The 16,433-nt window shown below is 43.6% G+C and overlaps 1 protein-coding gene across 2 annotated transcripts in view; it reads left to right on the forward strand.

The window, feature by feature from the left end:
• Nucleotides 1-15,449, forward strand: part of Serinc5 (serine incorporator 5) — an 85,527-nt gene extending 70,078 nt beyond the window's left edge. For both annotated transcript variants that reach the window (XM_027401736.2, XM_027401735.2), the window contains exons 9-12: nucleotides 6,813-6,879; nucleotides 10,509-10,548; nucleotides 11,186-11,330; nucleotides 13,452-15,449. In XM_027401736.2, the coding sequence (XP_027257537.1) occupies nucleotides 6,813-6,879; nucleotides 10,509-10,548; nucleotides 11,186-11,330; nucleotides 13,452-13,599 (400 nt within the window). In that variant the 3' untranslated portion in view covers nucleotides 13,600-15,449. The remainder of the gene's footprint in view (nucleotides 1-6,812; nucleotides 6,880-10,508; nucleotides 10,549-11,185; nucleotides 11,331-13,451) is intronic.
• Nucleotides 15,450-16,433: the final 984 nt, after the last annotated feature.

The raw sequence follows: 16,433 nt of genomic DNA on the forward strand, positions 1-16,433 counted from the left end.
TAAACTTCCCAGGAGGAGGTGTTAGAGAGTTGGCTCCATTCTCAGCACCCACATGACAGCTCACAATCATCTATAACCCCAGTTCCAATTCAGATGCTCTTTTAGCTCTGGCTACCAGGCACACTTGTGGTACACAGACATAATTGCATGCAAAATGCTCATACTCTTAAAGTAAATATTTAAAAAACAAAGCAAACTAGAAACCCCCAGGAAGAGACAGACCAAACTTGTGGTAGGAATGGCATTAGAGATAAGTGTTTTTCTTCATTTTAGTTTTTTGGTGTTTTCGTTTGTGTTTATTTGCAGAAATAAAATTTCTTTGTCTGTTTTGCTGTTATCAGAAGAAATTGTAAGGATACTTAACAGAATAAAATACTGACTTTTTGAAGATTAGTCAGTGTCCAGTAAAGCTGGGGTGGGGCAGTGGTTGTTCCTGGGCTAGCCCAGAGGTTTAGGTTTGCTTTGACCATGTGAAGAAAAGATCAAAGTCCTACTGCATACACTGCATAGATCGAGAGTTATTCGGACATCTCACAGTATTTTCACCCACTCACATTTTCCCCACTTCAGAGTTGTACAGACTCACTTTTAGAGGCAGATATGTTGGCGTGTACCTGTGATCTCAGCTAATATGGGAGACTGAGGCGGGAGGATTACAAGTGTGAGGCTTGCCTAATTTTTTTTTAAAGTCACTTTTAGTACTGGGAGTGTTGGCTTAGTGGTAGAGCCAGACGTAAATGTGTATGCACAAACATAGAGGTACACACACACACACACACACACACACACACACACTCTTATACCCACACTCATTCATGCCTGCACACACAAACCAATAAGAGGGATTAAAGGCTATTTCCTACAAGTGTGTCACATCCCCACAACTTAGCACAGCAATTCTTTACTCTCACTCTTTGTGAGGATCTGAGTGTGAAATCCCCCAATCACTTTTACTTTGGTCCTATGGAAGTGAGTTTGCCTGCCATTCCATATGTATAATACCCTAGATTTAATCCCTAGCATTATAACTGCAACAACAAAAAACATATCACTTTTTCCCTTGATTTTTTGAGACAGGGTTTCTCTGAATAATAGCTCTAGCTATCCTGGAACTCATGCTGTAGACTAGACTGGCCTCAAACTCAGAGATCCGTCCCTGCCCCACCCCACTCAGTATTGGGGTTAAAGGCGTGCAACCCCACTGCCCTGCTGAAAGATCATGTTTGAGAGAGATCATCTCTGAAAATTGAGGCATCACGATGGAGGTTGGCAAAGGGTACTTTGATGTTGATTTTTAAAGCTGACCCCTGCTGTTTAGATTGTCTCAATGCCAACAGCAAACGTCATTGAGTGATGGTAATTAAACTCAGAACTATAGTGGACTAGAATGACGACCCAAGGCTGCAGTGCACATGGCATGAACACACTCCCAGGAGTTGGCTAAGTTTCCTGTAGGGTCTGGAGATGGGATGCTTGCAGTAATTACCCACTACAGCACCAGGAGGAGTCAGCTTGGACAATGTTATAAACAAATACACTGGCTTCAAGATCACAGGGGCTAAACTCAGACTTCACAGGGCCTTGAAGAAAGGACATGCTGCTAAGGGAGACACCAGTACCATTGGGGGTTTTCAACTCTTTTCAGAAGAAGCATAGGAAGGAGGTTGGGGAATGTTCTCAAAGGAGGCCACACTGTCTGGGCTGAGTTGTTATTTGAGCATGATTATAGGAATAGTTAAATTCTTGGTGGAAATTGTATAGTTTAGAACGCCAGGTAGTGTGCAGATTAAAGGAGAGGAAATAAGAAATTAAAGAAGTGTTCAGTGTAAGACCCAGGATTTTCTGGAACTACATTTTGTAATATAGAAAGCATGGCTTACTTACCTCCTCTCAGTTCTTTGGGGGATCCTTGTCTCTCCCAAATACTTTTTAGGTGCTGTGTCTGCCCCAAGCCTTACTGCCAAGGCACTTCCTGAGAGTTTACTCTGTGTTCTCTTGTCCAAACCTTGCTTCCTGGGCCATCTTTTCTAGAGCCTAGCCTGGTAGAGAAACATCCCAACCAGGACCCCAGGATGGCTCTCACCTTAGCCCATTTGCTCCATTAGTCCAGCCTTCCCACCCTCTCCTGAAACGTGTGGTGAAGTCCAGCTTCCATGGGACATAACAAAGTCCCTAACTCCTTCCTGTTCTTGAGACTGGGAATGCTAATTTGTTATTTCCAGCTGGAGTTCTCAGGCTGGGGAGGACCCTGGAGTCCTTTGTACTTATAAAGAGTGGAGTCTGTCCCTGCAGCTCTTTACCTCAACTTTGTGAATCATTGGTTTGGACATCCTTTGCTCGAACATGTGGAGAGATTGATAGTAACGTAGTTACTGTTTTTATTATCACTATGACAAAACACCTGACCAAAAAAATCCTAAGGGAGGAAAGATTTATTTTGGCTTACGATTTTGGAGTGTTCTTTTTTGCTTTCTATTACTGTTAATAGATAATATGGCTGTGCTGGCTAGACACAAGATAGTCATTTGAGAAAAGGGAACCTCAACTGAGAAGTGTCCCCACCAGATTGGCCTGGGGCAAGCCTGTGGTACATTTTGTTGACTGATGATGACATGAGAGAACCCAGTTAACTGTGGGCAGTACCACCCCTGGGCAGGCAAATGGAGCAAGCCAGGAAGAACAAGGCAGTATTTTTTGCACCCATTTTTTGGTACACTTTCTATTGTAGCTCCATGGCCTCTGCGTCTGCGCTTGCCTTCAGGTTCCTGTCCTGTTTGAATGTACTATGATGAGGAAATGTAAGCTGAAATAAACCCTTTCCTCCCAAAGTTTCTTTTGGTTATGGTGTTTTCTCACAGCAGTGGAAACCATAACTTAAGATAGTGACCAAATGCATGGAGATAGGGGTTTATTTTACTTTACAGCTTATAATCCATCATAAAGGGAAGTCAGGGCAGGAACTCAAGGAAGGATCTTGGAGGTAGGAACTGAAGCAGATCCCATGGAAGAATGCTGCTTACTGGCTTGCTCTCCATGGCTTCCTCAGCCTGCTTTCTTGTACTACCCAGATCCACTTGCCCAGGGTGGCACCACCCACAATGGGTTGGGCCCTCTTACATTAATCGGTTAAGCTTTGAGAACGAGTGCCCTTTCCAGCCCAAAGTTCCAAATGCTTCACAGCCCTCTCTAGAAAAACATGATCAGGTTGGTCACAGCAATTGCACCCATTTTTTGGTACACTTTCTATTGTAGCTGCTTTCTATTGATGTGACAAAGACCACCTGAGAGATGGCTTGGAGTGGCATTGCTAAGGTGGGGTCCTGAGCTGGGTGACCTGCATAATTAGATTATTAGGATGCATGTGTGTTATAAAGTAGTCCTTGGTTATTTTCATGTTAGTTATGCTTAAGAGAAAAAAATAACCCTTTAGTATATAAGCCATTTAGGAAAATACCCACTGAATATAAAATGCTTTATTAAATGCTAAGCAGCTTCCTGATTCAAAATAGGATGTTCACAGCAATACAACATGCCATGTGGAAGAATATTGGTATGATGCTCTGGTAAGAGGGTTGGCTTAAGCTGAGAAAAATGGCAAATTGAGGAGGAGTGTTACTTCTGTTTGTTCTACGCCTGCCACTCTTATTGAAGAAGAAAGGAATGGTGGATGTTTGCTTTTTTATTTTAGAAATCCTGCCACTGCCTCAGCAGCTAGCCAGAACTCTTCATAGGACCATAGGGTAGCCTCCCCTTGCTCCCACAGAATTCTGGTCTCCTTTGATAGCCATGAATCACTGATTACACAGCACTGTGGGAATGTTATAGACTTGTCACATAAAGTCTGGGTAGAGGCATAGAATGTGTCCTGGGCCTGGCCTGGCAGTTTTCTAGGGTGTGAAGAGGTCTGTGATCTCCAATAGTAAAGTCTGGAATTTTCTTGGGATTTTCTGTGACCCATGGGACTTCGGCTTGCTCCAGCATGAACTGAGGCAGGTGCTCAGGAGGCATGCACACTATACACTGACCTGACAATATGGCAGAGGTTGGAGTATTGTAGTGGTTTCTAAAGGGAAGGGAAGGAAGGCAACATTTTGGTGAATGTGTGAATGATTACAAGGAATTTGGCATTTGTGTGTGAGATCCAGAGACACTAAATAAGCTGTGTTGCTTTAGCTGTTCTCTGAATGGTGAAAAGTTGCATCGCTCGGTGCTGTGGTCCCTCTTTCCACTCTTGCTCCACTCCAGGATATGGTGGCTGACATCTGTAATCCCATCATTTAAGAGGTTGAGGCAGAAGGATTGATATAAGCTTAAGGCTAGTATGGACTACATAGTGAGTTTCAGACTAGCAAGAGTTACATAGTAAGACTGTGATTCAAAATAAATAAATGAGTCAATATAGAAAAAGGGCTGGGGAGATAGCTATCTTAGTTCAAATTTCTAGAACACACATAAAACCAGACACAGCATGTGTCTATAACCCCAGTACATCTACAGTGAGATGGGGGATGGGGAAAGTTAAGAAGCTCAACAAGAGACCTGGAACAACATGAGACCTTGTCTCAGTGGTAAAGAACTTACACCCAAGATTGTCCTCTGACCTTCACATGCACATACACATAGTCTCTCTCTCTCTCTCTCTCTCTCTCTCTCTCTCTCTCTCTCTCTCTCTCTCTCACACACACACACACCACACACACACACACACACACACACACACACACACACCCCACACAGTAACAGGGAAGAAAGGGAGAAAGATTCTAAGCTTTAAGAGCTTGCAAAAAGCATTGTTTTCTTTAATAAATTTCAATATGTTTTTGTTTGTTTGTTGAGAACAGGGTTTCTCTGTGTAGCCCTGCCTGTTCTGGAACTCAACTTTGTAGACCAGTCTGGCCTCAAACTCACAGAGCTAGCTCCACCAGCCTTTGCCTCCTGAGTGCCAGGGTAAAGGCATGTCCTCCTACCACCTGACATTTTTCAAGAGTTTTATGGGAAAAGGACTTTTACTGCATATAGGAGGACACAGTCCCTAAGGATGAACTGGGTGTAAATAGTTTTAGACAGAAAGTAAAGCCCTTGCCTGGTTTAGTGCTGTCTGAAGGTGGGAATGAGGTGGCAAAGGTACTTTAATCAAAAGTTTTGTCTTCTTAAACTTATATTCCAAAGAACTTATGGAGTATTTACTCCAGTGTTCCTAAAAACTGTTCTTCAGTTTCTAGTTGAAAACTTCAGATACTGATGTGACACTAAAATTAAGTTTAGGTTTGCTTACTGGAGCTTCCTGCTGTACTAAAGCATACTTGGTCAGCAGAAGTCCTAAGTGCACGAGCAGATAGTTGAGTTCCTGCGAGCACAGCCACTGAGGAGCTTTTGTCTTCCCGAGTCAGGAAGTGAAGTAGAGGACTAGGGTATGGATCCTAGAGGACCTTTTTGCTGGTGAGGGAAGTGTTCGTTCATTGTTTTGCTTCTCTGCAGTTCATTGTCTGAGCAAACAGACAATTCCCTGCTGCCTCCTGGGGTTGCTTTGGTAACAAGAATCTTAATTCCTGCCTGTCCACTAGGAGCCTAGCTTCTTGAGCAGCAACAGTTGCCCTCTGTGTCCTTGAAAGCTTGGTGAGGCAGGTTAGCTGCATTTTCACGGAAGGTCCCTAGCCCTCAGAAGAGGGCTTGCCACATGCAGACTCATGGCCTTTAGGAATTATTGAAATAAGTGCATAAAGTTCGGCTAAATGTTGAGTATATTTGTTTATTTAAAGTGCTTCCGTGTAAGAGAGAAATAAATAGTTTTACCTTTGTAAGTCAATTTTCCATATCATTTTACTTCTCTATGTAAAGGGAAGGCAGAAAAAAGTTTTGGGACAGGATCTACTGTAGGTCAGTCTGGTCTCAAATTCACTGTGTGTGATGGCCTTGAATGTCTGATCTTCAAGCCACTCTGCTCAAGTCTGGGATGTTCCAGGTCTGTGTAACTTCCCCCAGTTTATGTGGTGCTGGGAACTGAACCCACAGCTTCAGGCGTGCTATACAAGCACTCTGCTAGCTGAGCTACATTGCCTGGACTTAAAGGAAAACCAAACAAAAAACCGAAAAGCAGACCAGAAACTTCTCTAACAAATTTCAAAGGGAAAATGTCACTCTGCTGCCCTTTGTTTTTCTCTCATCTCCTCTGGGTTCTCTCATAACTGGGTTCTCTCATAAGTGAGACTCATGAGAGAGTTAAAAGTCAAATTAGAAAGTGATTCTATCATTTGAAGGAGGAGCAGCAAGAACCCATGCTGAATACCAGAGATATCAGCAAACTTGTGTCCAGATAAAATGATCTAATACAGTGTGCATAAAAAGATCATTGTAGAATCAGCCAACAAGCTTGGATCGCAAATGGAACATCACAGTAGCTCATGTTCATCACTCAGTGTCTGGTGTGGAGTTGGTTCCAGGAGTCCCCCTCCCCCAGATACCAAATCAAGTTTCTTGCATGTAAAATGGTATAGGAATTCTTTTTACATAAGATCTACATACATCCTCCATATATGTTAAAATGTTTCTAGGTGGTGTGTCTGATATAGTGTAAATAATGTAAGGCAGTGTTAATTAGGAAGGAAGAGCAAGGGGGGGAAATGTGTGCTCTTATTCAGCACAGACACACCCTTACCCCCTAGATACCTCTATGCAAAGATAAACCCACAAGTAGGTTAAATGTACTTTCATGCAGGTGCCAGAACTGTGGGTGCAATGAGCCTCAGCCAGGCAGCTTTCCCCTTCATTCCAGATGACAACTCACTGTGTTCTTGGACTTTGTTTTTTCCTAGTTTGACTTCAACAACAAGGTCGAGTTCAGATGCTCTGCAGAGGCGTTATGGAGCTCCTGAGCTGGAGGTAAGTTCCTTTCTTTCCGTCCCCTGCTTTAGCTCAGGACAACCTTTATGTGCTGCTGTCTTTTTTTTTTTTTTAATATGAATTTTGCCAGGCACTGGTGGTGTTTACTTCTAATACCAGCACCCAGGAAGTAGAGGCAGGTGGATCTCTGAGTTCAAGTCCAGCCTGGTTTACAGATCAGGTTCCAGGACAGCCATGGCTACACAGAGAAACCCTGTCTCGAAAAACCAAAAACCAAACAAACAAAACAAAAACTCAAAACACAAAAATTTTCATACAGTATATTCTGACCATGGTTTCTCATCCCTTGTCTCTTCCCAGACCCCAGCCCCATTCATCCAAATCCATTCTTCTTTCTCTCTCTCTTTAGCAAACAACAGACCAATTTAAAGACAAAACAAAGCAAACCGGGGGGGGGGGAAGAAAAAGCATAAGAAACACTAAAATACATATATATACACACAGACACACACACACACACAAAAAAAAAAAAAAAAAAAAACCATACAAACACAAAATCAGAAACCATAACAGTGAAGCAAAAGACAAGTAAGGTAGAAAATGTACAAGCAAAGCATTATGAGACAGAACATCTCCAAAAATACCGTTGAGTTTGTTTTGTGTTGGCCATTTACTGCAGGGCATGGGACCTGCCCTTAAGTATGGTTTCTATATCCAGTAAGAAAACTAATTTTTCCTTTGCACTGTGCTGACATCTTTTTTTGAGGGGGGCATTCATGGTTCTGTTTTCTATCTGAGAAAGAAATTTTTTTGTGTGTGTAGAAAAAGAACTATTATCCCGTTTATTAAATGAAAGGATTCTTGATTTTTCCATTAACGATGTTGGCTTCTTGCCTGTTAGCCTGGCACCCACCCCCAGTCTGAGCTGAACCTTGTTCAACTAGCCCGTGTTTACTCTCTTTGGTTGTAATAGAATACAGATGTTCTTTTTGTTTTAAACCATTCACCTGTTTGACACTCATCTGTATTCTCCATGTAGAGCATAGTGATGGGGTTATGTAATACTGTTCTGCAGGAAGACAGGCCAGGGCGGGAACCGCACATGCTCTGCAGACACTGCTAAGCATGGTGGGTTCACTGACACTATAATTATACATCAGTTCCATCACATTTGTATCCTTCAGTAAAGAATTCAGAACTGTAAGCACACCGATGAGGCTATGCACAGCTTGTCATTGGGAGGAGGGAATCTGTAGCCCACTATCAACCAACAAAACCCTGTTGTTTTCTTTCCTTTAAAGAAGTTTTTTGTTTTGTTTTGTTTTGTTTTGTTTTTAATCTGGAGCTCTTGATGAAACATAAACCATAGTCAGAAAACTCAAACATACAGGGTAGTTAAGACAAGATTCAGCCTTGACCCCAAGGCTGGCAAGGACCTGGGTTTCCAGTGATGGCTAAGTCATTTAGCATTTGCCAGGTGCTGGGTGCTGTTCTGAGCCTTCCAAGTGCTATTTAGTCATTTAGTCATCACAAAAACCCAGTGAGGGGCTGTTCTTTGCATTTTATAGAGGGAAAATGATTTCCATTTACCAGGATGTGGCTCCAGGGTACATGTTCTTGATTGCCCAGGAGCACAGCTGCTGTCCCTGATTCCCGCTGTTAGCTTTGCCTGGCATCTGGCCACTGGCTCCATTCAAATAGCATTTACTGGATGGACAGGCCCTACTCTCTTTCCAGATATGGGCACTTTGCTCTGCAGCTGGCTGTCTAGCATGCCCCTTCTAGCACCTGACCTAGAGATAGTGAAGCATTATGAAGGCTCCTTACTCTGCCAGTGTCGTTCACCAGCTCTTTCTTTCACTTAAAGGAGAAAGCTGTGCTGGGTTGAATAGGTTGCTGCTGTCTGTTGCAGAGCAGAATGGCCTCCAGAAGCAGCCTTTGTCCCTTTGTTCTCACACTGACTGGGTGGCCACCTGCTGAGGACTGGCTGTTATGGTTTCAATGTCCCCATTGTGTACAGAGTTCAGGCTCAAACGTCAGTGAGTCCCCAGGTTAGATTTAAGAGAGAATGTTGTTCTTTTACTTTGAAGAGAAGCCGTCCAGTGTTTGCCTCTGAGCAAGCGGGTTCATGCTCCCACACAGAGTCGCCTGGGATATACCTTTAAAAACCCAAGCTGGTATTTTTCTGGGGTAACGTCAGCTTCAAAAGAAACAAGACCTCAGCATGAATGAAGTCGGCCCACTGCTGTTAGTGAACTGTAGGCTGCCTCACATGGTCCAGGTCTTGTGGAGCTGAAGGGAAACAAGGGCTTGACTTGAGTGGGGCGTGTGGAATGAAAGGCTGATGTTCCCATGGCCTCAGCTCTGGCTCTGGGTTTTGTAGCTCAACTGTCTACCCCTAGAGATAATGAGGGCCCTTGCTTCCCAGACAGACTTGGCATGTGTTGTGCCGCTTACCTTGTTATCAGTCTTTCTGCAATTATGTAATAGAACTTAGATAATTTCATTTTTCTTTGAGTTTATTGTTTTGAACAAATAAGAAAAAGGATATAAAACTCAAAATGTACTAAACAAGCTAGTATCCAAGCCCTCTATATTCATAGTCAGCACAGCAGTCTGATTTGCTTTTTTTTATTGTTTTGTTTTTATCAGAGTCTCACTACATAACCCAGGCTGGCCTGGACCTTGCTATGTAGCCCAAGCTGGTTTGACTCCACTGTGTCACCCAGGCTAGCCTTGAGTTCACTGTGTTGCTCAAGCCAACCTTGAACTTGAGATTTTTCTGCCTCCTGAGTGTTAGGACAGGAGTGCAGCACCATCCCTGCTCAGCAGCTGGCTTTAATCGGCACTTTGGATTTCTCCCGTTCCCACTCCACACTCTTCAGCTTCACCCCCTGAATACCACGTGCCACTTATTGTTGTCAATCATAGATCCCAAAGTATCCATTCTGCATGTGTCCCAGCTCTGTCACAAAGCTAGGTTGCTGGCTTCCTATTTAACCTGCCTGATTTCAGTGTCTTCAGTTGTAAGCATGATCCTAGTCCCAGCTCCTAGATGGGAGAAGAATTGAGTAGCACGCAGAATGAATCACTAGAAAGTGCAAGGCAAGTAAGGTCCTCATCTTGTTTGCTGCATGTTTCAGTCATCCAGGAGTAGGAACCGAGGCAGAATGGCTCAACTGGATAATTTATTAGGGGTCAGCACATGTAGAAGGGGATGGGTGAGGAAAGAGACAGAGTTAGGCAGAATATAGATGAAGTTAAAGGGCAATGTAAGCTAGACTAACCCCAGGGCATGCTCCAAACATATATGGCACCCCTGAATGTTCTACATGGCCTATTAGCTGGGCTTTTATAGGCCTCCCATGATCAGTTCTTTGATGGGGGATACCCAGAAGGGGCTTGCTATAGGACAAGGCAGTTCTGCAGCTGAAGCTATGCCTAACAGAGCTGGTGCACAGGCTTTGTTCCCAGGATACCTAGCTAGGACATCCCATGCCCACGAGGGCATCCCCTGTTACTGTACCCAGTGTATCTTGGGATGAATACTCAGCCAAACTTTTCAAGGCACTAGCATGTGCTTTTGATAGCAGCTTTGCCATATGGGCAGCCTGCAGTGCTAGGGACATAGAAAGAGGTATCTGACTTGGTTGCCTTTGCTCTCACAGGTAGCCCGCTGCTGTTTTTGCTTTGGTCCAGATGGAGAGGGTAAGTGCATCATTTCTGTGCTGCGCCTGACTGTGGCCTTGCAGACCAGGATTTCTCTCTATAGGCATTGGTAATTCAGGCACTATATTGGTACCTTACTACACTTGTTCCAAAGCTTGTTTACTGTTTTTATATACTTCTTACCTCTTCCTCAAGGGTTGCTGGGTTTTGTTTTTTTGGCAGCTGGCAGGGAAAATCACTGTGCATTCTAGTTCATGTCTAAATTAAGTAAGAGTTAGAAAAATTACAGTGTGTGTGTGTGTGTGTGTGTGTGTGTGTGTTTAAAGGAATGATACGAAAATGCCAAGAGGTATGTATACCTCACTTGGGTGCCATTTTTTTTTTCAACTTGATATTTTCATAGATGGGAAAGTCCGAGGGTCTTGAAAACTCATGGGCTACCCTTCTGCTAAGTTTCTCTGTGTCTTTAAGGGCTGTCTTTCTTCTGGCCTACTAAAGTAAAAATATTAGTTAACTCATCTAATCATGAAAATTCCTGGAGTGACTGGTTGCAGATAGTGTTTACTGATTCTTCCACTTAGCAGCACCTAGGACTGAGATGTGCAAGCAAGAGATATTATAGGGCTAACTATATGTGGGCTCACCACTGCCCTTGGGGACCCTTTGTCATCTACAGACACTGAAGAGCAGCAGAATGTCAAAAAGGGACCCCGGGTCATATATGATGAGAAGAAAAGCACCGTCTACAGCTACTCCTATTTCCACTTTGTCTTCTTGCTGGCTTCCCTCTATGTGATGATGACCTTGACCAGCTGGTTCCAGTGAGTGGCCCATTTGAAATGCCCTAAAATCAAGCTCAGAGTAAATATTTCTACACAGTCAAGAAGCAACAGAACAAAAACAAACAACCAACACCCAAGTTCAGTGTGGTTCTCAAAAGTGTGGAGTCATCTAAACTCTTGCCCACTTCTCACCATACCCATAGCCTTTGTAGCCAAAAGCTCACCACTCTTCCTGGTGGACCAGCCCCTTCCCAGATACTGAGGGTGCTCACTACAGTTAATGAGTAGCCGGTGCCCAGGAATGCTCAGAGAGCATCAGCTCAGTGTGGGAGAGGTGTTGAGTCCCATCTCTGTACTGAGAAACAAAGCACACAAGACAGGAAGGGCTAATCCCACTTGGCAGGTCTGGAGAACACTGTAGTGGTGATAGAGAAAAGGTTGTCTTAAGAAAGATTAATACAATGGCTTTTTTCCTACTTCAAAATATGTATCTTTTATTCTTTCCAGTTTTTAATTTGCCCATGCCTAATGGATCTTATTTTTCCTACATGGAGATTCATACTTTTTGTAGAGCCCCAGACTTCTAGTTGTAGCCATGTGTCTATTAGTTAATAGGTATTTGTGTGGCTCTCATTGGCCACACTCATGTAAGCACCAGAGATTATCTCTAGTGGAATTGACAGACCATGACCCAAATCCTTTGCATTGTGTCAGATAGTGGTGAATGTTGAGGAGTGGCGTACCATGGACCAGGAGCACAGTCTAGAACCCAGAGTTAGAAAACACTTCCCGGAGGACATTCTTCCTGACAGAGGGATAGACTTTGATGTTTCCTAGTGATCATTTGAAAACTCCTGGCGGAATTTTGCCTTGGAACATCTGAGACAGGATGGAAGGTGGTAACAAACGCAGTTAGGGAGAAATCAGAGTTACCATTCCATCCTGCTAGGAATGTAAAATGAAGCCTGTAACAAGCTTTCTTGTCAGACTATCTTTGAATTGCTATCCCCCAAATAAAGACATGGGGCCTTATGATTAATTATGAAAGTTTGATCTGTAGCTTAGGGTCATCCCTAACTAGCTCTTTTTTCTCAAATAAGCCTGTTTTTATTACTCTGTGTTCTGCTACATGGCTCAGTTATGTCTGACTTCCTCAGAGTCTCACTGCCATCTTTCCACTTTGAGTCTTCTCTGTCCCTGGAAGTCCTGCATAACCTCTTCCTGCCTAGCTATTGGCCATTCAGTTCTGTATTAAGACAGTCACAGCAATATATCTTCACACAGTGTACAAATATCCTACAACAGAAGCCACATTTGAAAATAAAATTTGGCAATAGTTTGAAAAATAGTTTGGCAGTTCATTGCATGGTTCAACAAAGATAATAGTATAATCCAGGAATGTTTCCTACTAAGTATAGATCTAAGACAAAAAGGAAAAATACAAAAAAAATTATAGGCAAATGCTCATGTCATAGTAATTCATAACAACACAGAAATCAGGGATAGCTCTAACAACCATACCTGATGAAATAACACAGTATGCTATTCTCAGAAAGTAAAATACTATTTATCAATAAAAAGGAGTGAGGTACAGGTGAGTATCCCCAACCCAGAAATCCAAAATGTTCTCGAATCTCATAAGACATGGGAAAGTTCACTTTTCCAATTTTGTTCAACTGGTAATATCTATGTAAATATTCTGAGGTGAAAACTCTAAAATCTGGTCCTAGGCATCCCAGACAAGGGACATGCAATTAGTGCTGATGCATGGTATAATACAAAGAACTTTGGAAACAATTATGCTATGTATAAAAAGCCAATTGTAAAAGACAGCATAACTGCATTTACATGGATTGGCTTAGAAAGAACAAATCCTACAGACAGGAAATAGGTTAACAAATGCAGGTAATGGGGACAGTAGGAATGGGAGGGCAGCTAAGGGTTACAGGATGTCCAGAGATGTTCTAAAACTGATTGTAGTAGTGATTCTGTAAGTGCTTGAAAAGTCACCAAATGGTACATTTTAAATGTATATGAGTTATAACTCCATTAATTGCTAAGAAAGGAAGTTGAAGGCTTCTGGGGGCAGGAAATCCCTAGAGCAGAGGAAACCCCTTCCCCACTCCTGCTCTCACCACACCTGTGTCCTTTTCTCCACAGTTATGAGAGCGCCACCATTGAGACCTTCTTCACTGGGAGCTGGTCCATCTTCTGGGTCAAGATGGCCTCCTGCTGGATGTGTGTGATACTGTACCTGTGGACCCTGGTGGCCCCTCTTTGCTGTCCCTCCAGGCAGTTCTCAGTGTGAGGATGTGCAGGTGCCCTTGGCTCAGCAGGCCTGTGCCCCACTCTGGAGGGCTGCCCTTTGAATGTGTGCATCAGGGGCTTGAGCAGCAACCGGTGCCCTGGGTCTGACAGTGCTTTCATAAGACAAACAAAATCTCCCAATCAGCTTTAGTCTAAAGTCCTAAAGGAAACTACCATTTTGACCGTCAGGAATTGAAATCTTTAGCCAAGCTGATAGGTGCAATTAATTATGTCTTTATGCCTTACCCTAAGTGGTAGCTAAAGTTCTCTTGCTGTTTTTCTTGGATGTGTTTTAACTAGAACAGAACTCGGGGCACAGCATCCATCACAGGGATGAAAATGGCCTTGTACAGCCTGTCATTCTCATTCTTGGTATAAAAAAGCAAAAACAAAACCATTGAATCCACAGCCCTCATGTGGGTCTTGATCTCTGTTACTCACTCTTGCCTCCTGGAGCCTTCACAGCTCCCTGTTTATAGAGGACAAGAGGAAGGTTCTCCACCCTGAGAACTACTTCCCTGTGTCTCTGCCACAGCATTTTTCTGTGAGGTCATGATGCTGGGAGTCAGGACCTTTCCTCTCTGCTCTTGGCAGAGGTCCTTCATTCTTGTCTGGGGAATTTTTGTAATAATGTGAAAAGCACAATTAGATCTCACCTCCATGGAGTTCTTCACTGTTTTATGCCTACCCAGTCCAAGTCTGCAAAAACTATGGCGCTTTTGTATGGTGGTGGTCATATGATTGTGAAACAATGTTGCTTTCTTTGCCCTGCCAGCAGAGGATCACAACTCTTGTGTCATTAACAGTAATGCTTTAAGGGTCTTCACAGAAAAGTTATTTCTTGGCTGCAGCTTGTCACACCCTTCTCGAAGTGTGAAGAGCAGCCCCCACCCCACCCACCTCGATTCTCCTCCACCACAAGGCCTTCCTCACTTGCATTGTGCCCCAATGTTAACACCATGGCTTCCTTGAAGTAGAAGTGTGGGGTGAGGAGCTTCAGCAGAGCTGAGCAGACAGGTGTAGACAAGGAAGTGAAGAATTAGACTTAGATGCAATGGTAGGAGGCTGAGGGCATCTCACAAAGCCAAGATCACATCACAGAAAGGTCCCAGACACACTTTTGGAAAGTAATACTCATGGGTGTGCATTTTCAGTGCTGATGTTCTTAGTCTAGAATTCCCAGTGCCGAGTCTGCTAGACACTGGTGGAGGGATAACCCACTTCTGTATGGAGTAGAAAAACTCTGTAGACATCCCAGAAGGACTTGGGTCTAGCTGTTCTTTCTGTACCTATCTGAACAAATTAGGCAGAATTGGGACCCGCCTAAGCCTGGTTCCCATGTGCCAAAATGTGGATTCTTATTTTTGCTCACTCCTGTGCCCTCCTACTAAAAGTGCCATGGGGGCGGGGGATGAATATGGGTGGATTCTTTGAAGAGCTCACTTAATTTAAAGTGTTTGAGACCCAGTCTTAGAGGGTACGCAAATAAGGATCCCTTGTTTGTAAACTTCGTCACAATTCCTTATATAGGTCAGGGGCAATTAAAACTCAGCAGTTTAAATACACATGAGAATCGCAGGCATAACTACACACAAACTCTAAACAAATCTAGTTAATCCAATGGGAATGGGAGCCCCATCAACTGGGAATAGTTCAGAAAGTGGGCCATGTGAGCTAGCTCCATCCACTGCTATGGACGGACATTCTATGAGAAAAAGCAGAGGGGAACTCGGGTAGAAGTGGGAACAGTAATGTTTTCCTCCTGCCAAAGTCTAGTCAAGGCCTTTGTCTTCTCTGCTGAGTCTGGCAGCCAGATGTAGCAAGTTTTGAACTGGTCATATTGGACCAAGGTCAGACTGACAAGGCCACACATTCCTGGGCTGGTCTTTGTTGGCCCCCTTTCCTCTCCAGAAAGCAGCTCAGGGAAACACAGGACAGTGCCAGTGGCAGCCCCTGTGGCTTCTCTGTCATCCAGGCAGGCCCAAAACTTATTTTCCAGCTGCCTAAGTGATGTTTGTATTTGTGCCCTCACCTTCAGAAGCTGGGTCTCTCACAAGAGGAATTGTCAGCCACACCCTTCTTTACTCTCTGCTACTAGAGTTAGATTGATGGTCAGAAGTGAGATGGCTGCACTTGAGGACTGTGGGTTTCTTACTAAGGTAGAAGTTAAGAATTAAACCTTTCATCTCAGCAGAAGCAAGGGGATCTCTATGCCAGCTAGACCCTGTCTCAAAACAAAACAAAAAAAAATTGATGTTTATGATCAGCTGTGAGAAACTCCTCAGGTGGTGGTAGTCCACTTAATGGTTTAAGAACCCTGTCAGGTTCTTGTACTTGAGAAACTGGAAAGTGTGCCAATTGCTTTGAGTTAACAATGGCAGTGTTAACTTGCCTTATCCATTGATAATTTTTTAAAGGTAATAGCTCTTTGCTTCTTGCCTACTCACACAGGACCATAAAAATGCATGCCTTGAAGCTGCTGATGGACCCCGTTAGTGGTGGCAGACAGGGCATCAGAGTTAGAAATTGTATGTGTTTCTCTTCCTCTTGTTTTTATGAGTAAAACACTTAAGGGGGGGTGGTGTTTCTCCTGTCAGTCTTGCTTAGACAAGATGCCTGGTTGGAGACTGGAGACTGTCCACTTGTTCACCCTTAGAAAGCCTGCCATGTCATTGCTGAGTCAGGCTTTTGTGCTGCTGGGTGGCTGGTCGGGCTTCTTGGGAAGTCAGCAGATGAACTGTTTTCCAGAGGTTTGGGGAAGTTTTATGTCATGGGTAAACTGGTGGGGAAGGAGTTGGAGGGAGCGTGGGGTATTGAGGCTTTGGGGTTCTGGTT

This window comes from Cricetulus griseus, chromosome 2, assembly GCF_003668045.3.
Source record: "Cricetulus griseus strain 17A/GY chromosome 2, alternate assembly CriGri-PICRH-1.0, whole genome shotgun sequence".
Taxonomy (NCBI): Eukaryota; Metazoa; Chordata; class Mammalia; order Rodentia; family Cricetidae; genus Cricetulus; species Cricetulus griseus.